We start from the raw sequence: 13,262 nt of genomic DNA, 5'->3' as shown, positions 1-13,262 counted from the left end.
TCGGCATTTATTTTGGCCAGACGTTTATTTCCATAACGCCAGACAAACAGTTAATGCTTTCCCCGAAGTTACGGCTACGGAAAATAATCGGCTCTATCCGAGCGAGTATAAAAACAAGAGGAGCAGGAACAAAAAGGTAATCTATCTTTCTGAGAAAAACCTCCATACATATATTCTACTACTGACTTGAGCGTCGGAGTGCCTTTGCAGGTACCCACCTCCCCGGTTCTTTCCTCGACGGTGTGATTCGTATCAAGCCTTGGAGGCCGACCTACCTTCTAAGGAAGACGACCCATACCTCGGCTCATCTCGGTAAGAACAATGTGTATTAAAAAATAATTATTAAATCAACTTTTTTATATATATACATATTGTTTTACATATTTTTAATGTATCTTTTAATATATATTTTACACAGATAATTAATTTGATAATTAATTTTACTTTTTAAAGTATAAAGAAATGAAAATATTCTAAAATCCGTCAAGTGGCAAAACTTTTTTTATAATGTTTTTAAAAGCTGATTTTAAGTCTATCCAAAGAGTACAAAAATACAATAAAGAGGTTAGATGCTAACAAAAATAATTTTAAAAATTAAAATGACAAAATATCTAAACAAAAAATTTTAAAATTTGTCAAAAATTTTGAAAATGCCTTATATAAACTAATATAAATACCAAAAAGAAAAAGGTTATGACTCAAAACTCAAAAGTATATCTGTGGAAGCATTGGGCCCACGAAGCCCTCATAGTTCAAAGAGGTGAGAATCAAGGGGGTTCTGACTCAAGACTAACAAGAAAGCCCAATATCTAAGTGCCCAGTTAGGTAGAATATGTGTTTTTGGGGACTAGAATATGTTTAGTCAAATACATTGAAATTAGTTTCCAAAAAAAAAAAACATTAAAATTGAATATCCAAGACCCAAAAAAAAAAAAAAAGAAATACATTAAATATAAAAAATTCCAGTATTTTTATGGTGTTAACAAGCAATATCAAAATTTCAAACAAAAAATCAATATTCTATATATTGTCAATATTTTTACAACTATAAATATTTTAAATATCAAATATCAACCACAAATATGTATTCCTTTAAAACTAATTATTGTTGTAAATAATTTTGATTAGTTATTTTATTTGCAACTATTAATTTCCAAACTAACGAATTATAACTCAGATGACATAATCTTCTCATCCTCACCTAAAAGTTTCGGGTTTGAATTTCATTCCTAACTTTGAAAAAAAAAAATAAGAAACTATTAATTTTCAGAATTAATTGTACTTTATTTCTTGAACTTTAGATCATATGTACTTTCATTTTTGAACTTAAAATTATTAAAATAATCCTTTTAAATTTAAAAGTATACAGATTGACTAAACTCTACGAAGCATAGACACTTTGTTGAGTTGTCGTGTCTGCATGTCGGACACATTTCGGACACGACACTCACCGACACTCATCCGACACGTGTGTCTGCTGTGTCCAAACCGTGTCTCAATAAAAAAAAAAATTCTTCTCTGGACACACTTGGACATACCTAAATACCATCACATGTCAGCGTGTCCGATCTTATTCTTAATATATATTCTTAAAATAAATTTAAATATAGTATACATTATTATTTATTAAAATAAAAAATATTTTAAATACTTAATATAATTAAAATAAAACAATAAAAGTAATTTAAAAAATTAATTTATATTTTAATATCAATAAAATATTAAAATATCATTACGGTTTATCTAAAAAATACTTTATATTTTATATGTATACGTGTTCCCGTGTCATGTAAGATTTTAAAATTCGCGTGTCGCGTGTCTCGTATCCGTGTCTCCGTGCATCATAGACTAAACTCTATATCATCAATTCATATTTAAAATATAACTCTAAATTGGAATGTACAAAAATACATAAGTGAAGAATATGGTTGAGAATCTCAATTCATCTTCTTAATTATCTTTTTAATAATTAAAAATGAGTAAAAATTTAAATATGTATATTAGAAATTAAAAAATTAAGAAAATAAGTTAAGATTCTCAGTATTTTTCTATAACAGTATACTGTAATATTTTTTATCAACACATGATTAATTAGAAAAAAAAAAAAAAAGATACCGTTTTTCTTTAACCAAACAATCCAAAGTAGTGTTTATAAGACAATAAACAAGAGACAACCACCTAAAAATTCCCCATATTAGAAAAAGTCTAAGTAAAACTGATCGCAAGTACACATAATAGAAGGCCATATATCACATATGTGATCATTAGACCAATCATTCATTTGAAGAAAGAAATGTCAGAGTCCAAAGAATAAGAAATGAAACATTCTTTTTTGTTTTTGTCTGAAAGAGAAATGAAACATACATACACCACAGTGCCACTCAACATGTATAGTGCATGATATGCTCCTAAAAATACACTACAGTGAAATTAAAGTAGTTGTAAAACTCTTTGATGACCACCCTATTTTGATTAACATAAACCTTAATATTGCCAAAAATCTCCAATGACTTTTTCTCCAAGCCATGATCACTATGCTTCAATACTAGCTTCTCACCTTTTCCCATTCTTGCTCAACTTTCAACCTTGGCACTTGGTTCCTCAAATCATCTCTTTCACCTTTCAGCTTTTTTCCATTGCCAACTCTTTTTCTCTTAGCAACTGTCTCTCTGCTGTAGAATCTGAAATCTCAGCTTTTACTGCACGAATTTGCTCTTCAAGTTCTCTTTTCTTTTCCTCCAAAGATGCCAACTTAGCACACAAAGACAAGTCTTTAACTTCAAGTTCCTCCTTCACTTTCAAACTGATGTTGGCACTTTCTATTCTTTCTAGAAAACGTGTATGACAAAACTCTGCTTGGTTTTCATTAAACTGACATATGACTTGTGCATTTGATTGAGCTTGAATAACCGACACTTGTTTGCTTCTATCAACATTAGTATCTTCTGAAAATGGAGGCTCTAATGAACCATTGACTTGGCCACTGATGATTTTTTCAACCACTTGTTCTGTGTTGTCTTTTCTTGCAGATGCAGTGATATTTGACTCCTGCAAGGAGAAAAAAGAGATGGTAAGTAATATGATTAACATAACTCCACAAGAACTATTTACTATACAAGACATTCAAATTACTTGGACTAAAATGGATAGTTTTAAAAGCTCTCCAACTAATTCAAGAACATTTACCGGATTTGAATTCTCCAGCTGATATATTCTTTGAATGCCATGGCATACTAGCAAATCTTTGTCTCGTGTCGTAATGATGACTCTAGTTCCACGGCCGAACCAATCAGGTTTTCCAGCAAGAGCTTGTAACTGCTCTATCTTGTCAACATCATCTAGAATCAAAAGGATCTTCTTTTGTTGGAGCCAGTGCTTTATATTTGAAATTCCTTGTTCAACGCTTGTTGATTTGAGATTCTTCCTTTCGAATATGTTGGAAAGAAGTATATCTTGAAGATGTACTAAACCATGCTTATATGAATTTTCTCTCACATTTTCCAGAAAACATATACTTTCAAAACCATTAGCAATCAAATGATAAATTGCATGAGCTATTGTTGTTTTTCCTGATCCACCATTTCCATGAATCCCTATCATGTGGACACCATCATAGCCATCAGAGAATATAAGCGATTTTACTTTCGACACTTGAGACTCTAGTCCAATTGGATAGTCAGCAACAGGTAAAGCAACACGTTTAATCTCCTTTGAAACCACTCCAACAATCTTCGCAATAAACTCATGTTCATATTTTTTTCTGCCCAATATATAAGACAACTGTATGTCATGCCAATATTTTCTATTTTAAATTTTAGTAACTGGACAAATAAAAGAACAATGAAAGAAAATATGGTGAGGTACCCTTTGAAACAAAAGCCAGTAAAGTTAGCTGCTTCATGCAAAGCACGCTTCCATTTTTCGACTTTTGATTTGTCATCCTTGAACTTTTCCTCATGTTTAGCCATCGCTTCCCCATAACTACCTGTCTGTCGTCGCACGTCATTGGTATCTACCTCATAGAAAACTGGCAAAACAAACTGGTCATCTGACTCATGGCACTCCAAGATCTTGACAAGTTCATCTAAGCAGTAAGTAGAATCAGCATAGTTCTCAGAGAACACAATGATGGCAATCCTGGAGCCTTTAATTGCCTCAATGAGTGTTCTTGATATATCATTCCCTCTGTGAAGGCCTACATCATCCATGAAGGTGTGAATTTTGTTGTCAAGGAGAGCTTTAAAGAGACTGCCAGTGAAACGATAGCGAGTATCACAGCCTCTGAAGCTGAGAAAAACATGGTATTGGTATTGCCTTGAGACAGAAAAAGATGATGCTGAATCAAAGGAAGCTTGCACTTGGGACTCTGGTCTGACTGGGTAATCAGCAACAACAGGTAACATGTCCTCTTTAATAATTGCTAACACCTGTTTAGTGATCTTTTCAATAAATTCATACTCAAATTCATCCCTGCACAATATAAGAGCACTTGTGCTCAACCAGGCTAATGCACAAGATGCCCATTATTAGATATAAACTAACCATGTTATTCTACCTAATCACTTTAACTATTAAGTGAAATAGTTTCATGATGTGATATTAGAGGTGAAAACTCAAGTAGATATGAAATTGATAGTTGAGAGCTGATCGATGATAAGTTAGTCAAACTTGTGAAATTATTTAACGAGCTATCTACTCTCACGATGATAACTAATTTATTATCGATCATCTCTCAACTATCAACTTCACATTAAGTTAAACTAAGTTAACTGCACCTAAATTTCCACCGATATTAGATTCAATGACCAAAAAATATAAAATTGTATCCTTGTCCTATTTAGTGCTAAATCAAGAAACAATTTCAAGAACTAAATTAGCATTTACTGTATAACAATGCCAAGTAAGAAAATAATAATGAAGTTACCCTTTGTAATGCAAGCCGGATAAGTTGGCTGCGTCACGAAGAGCGGCTCTCCATATTGGTGCTTTATCCTTGAACCGCTCCTCGTGCACCGCCATTGCTTTCTCATAGCTACCTCTCTGATGCCGCACGTCACCGGGATCCACCAAATAGAAAATCGGAAGAACAAACTGGCCATAACGTTGAGAGCACTCCAGTAGCTTCACAAGTTCCCTCAACAAGAAAGAAGTGTCAGCATAATGCTCTGAGAACACAACGATGGCAATCCTGGAGCTTTCAATTGCCCGAGCAAATGTTTGCTGGATTTTGTTGCCACTGATAAGATCCTCAAGATCCATGAAGGTGCGGATTCCTTTTTCACAGAGAGCTTTGTGGAGATAGCCGGTGAAACCGTAGCGAGTTTCAGGGCCTCTGAAGCTGAGGAACACATCGAATTCCCATTCCTTCAAGGTAGAAGAAGAGTTGCCAGATTCTTGCAGAGTAGCCATTGGAGCTGTTTTAATGTTAGTTTGGTTTTCGGGTGTCTGGGTCTCAAATCAATGGAATCATTTTTAAAATAAGGTTCGTTTTATAATGCACCATGTAAAACAATTGGTTTAGGGAAGCTACCTTCTCGTTTCTTGTTTAGTCATCATGCAACTTGGAATCTTTTAATATACAATATTTGTGCTTAGTCCAACTTAGCGGCAGAAAATATATATAAAGAATCAGAGGTTTTTACACTTCACAGATCACACTGCTCCTCACCTTCGTGGTGGTTTTCCTTGTACGGATGATGTATTCTTCATTCATATTTTAATAAAGGTTCAACTTAGTCACTAAAATTTCGAATGCAATTTAGCGTGATCTTTTAAAAGGTAAAATATGTCAATTAAATCTCTATGATTTTTTTTATGGCAAATTCAGTAAAAGTTAGTCAATCTTACTATTATCTTGTCATTTTTCATTCCTAATTAGTTTCGACTTTCAACATAATTACATGGAACACAAGTTTGACATGGAAACTTATATAGGTATCCTATAAACTACAGGTCAAATATATTGTCGATAGAAGGTAGGCCCTTCCACGCGGTTTAGATATTTGATACATTCTAATAATCTAACGTAATAGTTAGTACATTCTTACATAAATATAACTTATTTTCTTAGTTGGCTCTATCCTTCTATCTTTTCCTCTCTTGACTTTTCTTCTTTTAATTTTTAATAGATGCTCCCATAAACACGTAGAAAACGTCTTTTTTTAAAGATATTTTTTAATAATTAAAATTTAACACATATAATCATTTAAATTATATTATTTTTGTTAAAATTAGATAAGACAAATTAGTTTGACCGAAAAATAGTGAATCAAATTTTAAATTCGTCTAAATTAATATTATTTTTTATAAAAAATGACTTAAATACTCTTATTATATATATATTAATTTTGAGAATTCTAAATTCTAGCCATTTTCTTCTCTATCATTATAGAGTTAGAATTTAAATTTTCAAAACTAATATATATATATATATATATATATATATATATATATATATATAATTGTAGTAATTTTTTTATAAAAAATATTAATTTATACTGATTTAAAATTTAATTTATTAATTTTTTTGCTAAACTGATTTGTCTAGTCTAATTTTAATAAAAATAATACAATTTAATTGATTATATGTGTTAAATTTTAATTTTTAAAAAACATCTTTTAAAAAAGACGTTTTTGACATCTTTATCTAAGTAGCTCCCTTATTTGATTTACCTCTTTTGCAACTCATATTTTATGACACTAGTTTTTCTCTTTCTCTACATCAAGTTTTAGTTGGAGATTATTACCGTCACTATCCTTATTGCCAATTTTTATGTGATTCATGATATTTTGGTACAAATTGCGACAACAAAATGATCCAGAATATCTCACTCAATTGGTAAATTCATATAACTATTTGTGATTGATGGAAGCTGAATGTTGTTCCTCTTCCATGTACTGGTTGTTAGTTTCACTATCTAGTTCTAACTCCTCAGCATAGTCGTGCGAATCATGAAGATTTTCCAAGAGCTCAACTACATTGGGAAAATATTTAGCTAATAGTGTAGGGAAAACAACATCTTGGCTTGTTTCAGTCAAGTGAACAAGAAATGAAAAATACAGGTGTCAATGAAACTCAATAATCGTAAATATAGTACACGATATGCTTCTACAAATACACTTTAATAACCACCCTATTTTAGTTAACATGAACCTGAATAATGCTAACGCCCTCCAATGACTTGCACATGGTTCTGCAAATTAGCCCTTTCAACGGTCAGGATTTTACGCTGTCAAACACTTCTCTTTTTCTCTTAGGCTCTTACCAACTGTGTCTTTGTTGTGAAAACCTGCAATCTCAGCTTTTGTGGCGCGGATTTGCTCTTAAGTTCTCTTTTCTTTTCCTCCAAAGATTCTAACTGAGCGGACAAAGACTTCTCAACCATATCGACATCCCTGTCTTCATTTGGCACTTCCTTTCGACCATTATCAATTCTTTCTGGGAAATGAGTATGACAAATGTCTGCTTGATTTTCATTACAACCTATGACTTCTGTATTTGATTCTGCTTGAATTACAGAAGCTTGTTTTCTCCTTTCAAGACTAATATCTTCAGAAACTAGAGGCTCCAACGAACCATTGATTTGATCACCGAAAGTGCTTTTTTCACCCAGTTGTTCTCTGTTGTCCTTTCCAGCTGATGCACTGATATTTGACTCCTGAGAGTAGGAAATGAGATGGTAAGATAAAAGATTGCCACTTCTATATGCTTCTACCAAGCAAGTTGGTCCATTTAAACATCATACTAGGTAATTCAAGAATATTTACCGAATTTGAATTCTCCATCACATATATTCTTTTAATCCCATGGCTTTCTAGTAAATGTTTGTCCCGGGTTGTAACGATGACTCTAGTTCCACTGCCAAACCAATCAGGTTTTCCAGCAAGAGCTTGTAATTGTTCTATCTTGTCAACATCATCTAGAATCAAAAGGGTCTTCTTCTTTTGTTGGAGCCAGTGCTGTATTGTTGAAATTCCATGTTCAATGTTTCTTGATTTGAGATTCTTCCTTTCGAAAATGTTGGAAAGAAGTATGTTTTGAAGATGTACTAAACCATGCTTATATGAATTTTCTCTCACATTTTCAAGAAAACATATACTTTCAAAACCATTAGCAATCAAATGATAAATTGCATGAGCTATGGTTGTTTTGCCTGATCCGGCATTTCCATAAATCCCTACCATGTGGACACCATCATAGCCATCGGAGAATAGTAGCGACTTTACTTCTGACACTTGAGACTCTAATCCAATTGGATAATCAGCATGTAAAGAGACACGTTTAATCTCCCTAAACACTACTTCAACGATCTTCCCAATAAACTCGTGTTCATATTTATTCCTGCTCAATACATAAGACAACTTCATGTGCTAAGTCATACCTATTTGAAATTGTAGTTGATGAGTTTGGAAACTCTAAATTAATATTTGTGATGACTAAATATTATTTTAAAAAAAATAAATACAAAATTATTAATTTGATTCTCACTTAACATATATTAATTAATAATTTTGTTGCAGGTTTTAACATTGGGCCGAAAACAAAATTCTGGTGAAAGTCCAATTACATTTAACTTTGGTTTAATGCTTATGATGAGTGTAGCTGAATTGTTGTGATACTTATTGGGCCAGAATGAAGTTCATTGCTCCAAAGCCCAACTAAGTTCCATGCCTAGTGATCCACAATGAGTGATCCAAAATTTATCAGGAAAGCAAATGTTATCATTTGCTCATGGATGAAATCACTTTCATTAATTGGGCCAGCTTTATCCATTATTGATACAAGCCCAAAAATCCTCATGCATGGTCCGAAACCATGAAGCAAAGAAAACAAAGCTTCAAATGTTTCAAACGGATTCCATCACACTCTTTGGATGGATTTCAAATTTAATTTGCTAAGCATTGGAAACATGAGAGAGAATATGACTTTGATTTGATGGAAATCATTATGCTTCACGCTACTCCACCTAAGGAAAGTAAAAGCAACATCTTCTCAATTAATTTTGTTTATTTCATTAAATTGTTTTACTTCCAAGATTGTTTCTTCTCTCTCATCTCTTTCTTCTCTTTGGTCATTAACCAGAAAACAATGGAAGCCATGGGAGCTACACCTACTCACCGAAAAGGAGATGGAGCACGTCTCAAGACCATCATGATGATGGCAAGAAAACATAACACAATAAAAGTATGCTGTGGCTAAGATTATCACCAAAAGTGGTAAGATTTGGTGAGGTAATCTCGAGCTCTCCATACCAAAAAAAGAAAGAAGAAGATTCGGCCAGCAAGAAGGAGAGCCTTGGAGACATGGCTTGTATCTGATTCTACTCAACCACCACAGAAAGTAGCTAGAGTGGCGAAGTGATGGAAGAGGCAGAGATTGGAGCAGATGAAGCCATCATCATCATGAAGCATCAAGGGCCAGAAATCCATCTTGGAGAGCAACCCAAGGATAGAGCGCTCGGATTGATGAAGAGTAATGACCAAGGAAGAACTAGAGGTACTTGCATGTTGGGTCTTGCATGAGTTACCTCTTCTCTCTCTGTGGCCGAACCGGATCTATTTTGAAGGAAAATAGGTTAAGCTTGTTTTTGTTTCAACTGTGAAGGCTTCTCTTCTATATAAAAGGAGTGAACAGTCACAGTTTGATTCAAGGGAAGAAAGTGAGAGTGCAAGGCACAGAAGTCTCATAGCTACCTAAGCTTACAGATTTTCTTCTCCTTCAATGTATTCTGTTTTGTAATTTTTCTGTTTAATTTTGTCATGTCTTGAGTCTCATGGAAAAAAGGCAAACAGTGAGGTTTGTATAAAAAAGCCATAGAGCGAAAAAAGGCAGAGAGTGCAAAATTAAAAGAAAAAGCCATAGATGTCTTAGAGTTCCTTTGTTCATCTATGTTGTGTTTCATGATTCTGTGGGAATCCCCTTGTTAGTTGGGTTAGCACTTTACAGTTTGTAATCAGAATGATTATAGTGAAATTCCATCATAGTTGTGATGGAGACTGGATGTAGGCTGCGTTGCACTTAACAGCTGAACCAGGATATATTTGGGTGTAATCTTCTTTCTCTACTACTCCATTTCTGTTTCTACTGCACAGGAGCTAAAACCAAAAATATCTCGTGCCAAGTGACGAGACAAAAATAAAAAGTCTCGTGGCTAGAGACGAGACAAAAACAGAAAAATCTCCTCCAAGACCAGAAAGTGTAATCAAGCAAAAAGGGGCTAAGATTCAACCCCCCTTCTCTTAGCCACTGAAACCATCAATTGGTATCAGAGCTTGGTCTCAAAGAGATCAAACTTTGGAGCTTGCAGAAAAGATCCTCATGGCAGAAAATAGTGGCTCAAACATGGTATCCTATAACCTTACAGAAGGACAGTCAAGCAACAGACCGCCTCTTTTCAATGGGAAAAACTACACCCATTGGAAGGGGAGAATGAAGATCTTTGTGCAAGCAATGGACTACAAACTATGGAAGATCATCCTAGAGGGTCCTCAATTTCCTACCAACACAAGTGCTGAAGGAGTAGTCACTCTTAAGCCTGAAGCAAGCTGGACCGAAGAAGATAGAAAGAAAATAGAGCTAAATGCCAAGGCTGTTAATCTACTCAACTGTGCTATCATCTTTGAGCAGTACCGACGGATATCACGATGCACAACGGCAAAGAAAATATGGGATAAATTGCAAATCACTCATGAAGAAACCACCATTGTAAAGAAGACTCGGATAGACATGTTAAACAGGGAGTATGAAATGTTTACAATGAAGGAAGGAGAATCCATTGATGAACTGTTCGAACGGTTCAACACCATCACTGTTGGCTTGGATGCTATGGGAATAACACATTCTGATTCTGTACTTGTGAGAAGAGTGCTGAGATGTCTCACTAAAGAGTGGGAAACAAAAGCGTTAATTATTTCTGAGAGCAGTAACCTTGATTCCATGACACTTGATGATTTGAGAGGAAACCTTCTTGCTTTTGAAAACACTTATTTAAAAAGAGAGTCAAAAAAGAAAGGAATTTCTTTTTCTTCTGTAACTAACCCCCTGGATGATGAATCCAGTGATAACTCCTCTGAAAATGAATTTGTGTTGTTTGCCAAAAAATTCAGGAAAATGATGAAATTCAATGGCAAAGGGAGCAGCTCAAGGAAAATGAAGAAAGACCTTAGCAAAGTAACTTGTTACAACTGCAAGGAAATGAGACACTTCAAATCTGATTGTCCCAAGTTAAGGAAAGAGGAGAAGCAAAAAGGGGAAAAGAAGAAGAAGGGTCTGATGGCATCATGGGAAGACTTGAAAAATGACTCAGAAAGTGATGAAGAATCTGAGACCAAATCACAGCCTTGTCTCATGGCAAATCATGTAGATCAGGTATTTTTTCAAAACCCTGACAATGAAGACCTTCATCTTATGATAGATCACCTTTCTAAAAAAATAAGATATTTTCTGACTGATAATCAAGATCTTGAACAACAAATTTCATTCTTAAAGCTGAAAATAATTTTCTCAAAGATAAGCTAAGGGAGGCCGAAACTGCTTGTGATCTTGTGCAAGAAAATAAGCAGTTGAAAGCTCAACTTAGAAGTTGTGAAAGTGATCACTCGGTAGTTGCATATGTAAACTGTTTTAAGGAAAATGAAGAGTTGCTAAAAAGGGTTAAAAGTCTTGAAAATGACTTGGCCAAATTTACTCAAAGTTCTGAAAATTTAAATCAAATTTTGGCTAGTCAAAAACCACTCTTTGATAAAGCTAGTTTGGGGTTTTATAAATCTGATAGGAAACCTTCTTTCAAAGATAAAGCTTCTTCATCCAATGACACAAGGTTTCAAGATCCCACCTACTTTAATAAAATAGCAACTCCAAGGTTTTGTAGGTTATGCAACCGAAGCGGTCATTTTCCTGTTCAGTGTTTCTTTGGTGAAAGAATGATTGGTGAAAAAGTTTACAAAGTTGTTTTTTATTACAATAATTTGGGACATAGAAGATGATTTAACATGAAAGGATCTAAGAAAATTTGGATACCTAAGGTCACTTGAGCTTATTTTGTAGGTATGCCTAGCATCCAAGAGGAAAGAAAATATGTGGTACATGGACAGCGGATGCTCTAGGCATATGACCGGAAAGACAACCTTCTTCATAAAGCTTGATGAATATGATGGAGGACTTGTCACTTTCGGTGATGATGGAAAAGGAAAGATAGTGGCCGTTGGAAAAGTTGGTAAAAACTTTTCATCTTGTATAAATGATGTTCTTCTTGTCAAATGGTTTGAAACATAATTTACTTAGTGTAAGTCAATTGTGTGATTTAGGACTTGAAGTAATTTTTAGAAAATTTGTGTGCTTGGTTGTTTGTGAAAAAACTGGGGATATTCTTTTTGAAGCTAAGAGATGCAACAATGTGTATGGATTAACTCTTGAGGACTTGAAAGAACAAAATGTAACATGTTTTACATCTCTTGAATCTGAAAAATGGCTATGGCATAGAAAGTTGGTTCATGCTAGCATGTACCAAATTTCTAAGCTAGTGAAGAAAAATCTGGTTAGAGGAATTCCTAAAATTAAATTTGATAAGGATCTTACTTGTGATGCTTGTCAATTAGGCAAACAAGTCAAATCCTCTTTTAAACCAAAAGATGGAATCTCAACCAAAAGGCCATTAGAGATGTTACACATTGATCTTTTTGGTCCAACTAGAACATAAAGTCTAGGAGGTAAACACTATGGTTTGGTAGTGGTAGATGATTACTCTATATTTAGTTGGGTACTTTTTCTTGCTCATAAAAATGATGCTTTCCATGCTTTCTCAACCATTTGCAAGAAAATTCAAAATGAAAAAGATTTAAAAGTAGCCCATTTGAGAAGTGATCACGGAAAAGAATTTAAAAACCAAGACTTTGAAAAATTCTGTGATGACTTTGGAATCTCTCATAATTTTTCATGCCCTAGAACACCTCAACAAAATGGGGTTGTTGAAAGAAGAAATAGAAGCCTTCAAGAAATGACTAGGGCTATGTTATGTAAGAATGAGGTTCCAAAATTTCTATGGGCTGAACCTGTAAATACAGCATGTTATATTTTGAATAGGACAATAATTAGAAAAGGGTTGAAAAGAACTCCTTATGAGCTATGGAAAGGAACCCCTCCAAATCTTAAGTACTTTCATGTTTTTGGATGCAAATATTTTGTGCTTAACAACAAAGAAAATCTTGGTAAGTTTGATCCAAAATCTTATGAAGGAATGTTTGTTAGATACTCCACCACTAGC

At 33.9% G+C, this 13,262-nt stretch overlaps 2 protein-coding genes across 3 annotated transcripts; both read right to left on the bottom strand.

Moving 5' to 3' along the window:
* Window positions 1-2,296: 2,296 nt before the first annotated feature.
* On the bottom strand, window positions 2,297-5,477 carry LOC130980139 (disease resistance protein Roq1-like). Of its 2 annotated transcripts, none has more exons than XM_057903780.1 (4): window positions 4,925-5,477; window positions 3,865-4,470; window positions 3,187-3,760; window positions 2,297-3,048 (listed from the first exon to the last, which is right to left on the bottom strand). In XM_057903780.1, exons 1-4 carry the CDS (start codon window positions 5,407-5,409, stop codon window positions 2,623-2,625), a joined length of 2,091 nt encoding a protein of 696 aa, XP_057759763.1. In that variant the 5' UTR covers window positions 5,410-5,477; the 3' UTR covers window positions 2,297-2,622. The 2 variants fall into 2 exon arrangements, with proteins under 2 accessions (XP_057759763.1, XP_057759764.1); XM_057903781.1 differs by having other exon boundaries at window positions 3,865-4,504; window positions 4,925-5,338.
* Window positions 5,478-7,253: 1,776 nt separating this feature from the next.
* LOC130981158 (disease resistance protein RPV1-like) lies at window positions 7,254-8,367 on the bottom strand. The gene is made up of 2 exons (XM_057904778.1): window positions 7,768-8,367; window positions 7,254-7,658 (listed from the first exon to the last, which is right to left on the bottom strand). The coding sequence occupies exons 1-2, from the start codon at window positions 8,365-8,367 to the stop codon at window positions 7,254-7,256; spliced, it is 1,005 nt and encodes a 334-aa protein (XP_057760761.1).
* Window positions 8,368-13,262: the final 4,895 nt, after the last annotated feature.

The sequence above is a fragment of the Arachis stenosperma genome, chromosome 5, assembly GCF_014773155.1.
Source record: "Arachis stenosperma cultivar V10309 chromosome 5, arast.V10309.gnm1.PFL2, whole genome shotgun sequence".
Lineage (NCBI taxonomy): Eukaryota > Viridiplantae > Streptophyta > Magnoliopsida > Fabales > Fabaceae > Arachis > Arachis stenosperma.
Note: the sequence above shows the minus strand (reverse complement) of the source record. Positions and strands in the feature narration are given on the sequence as shown.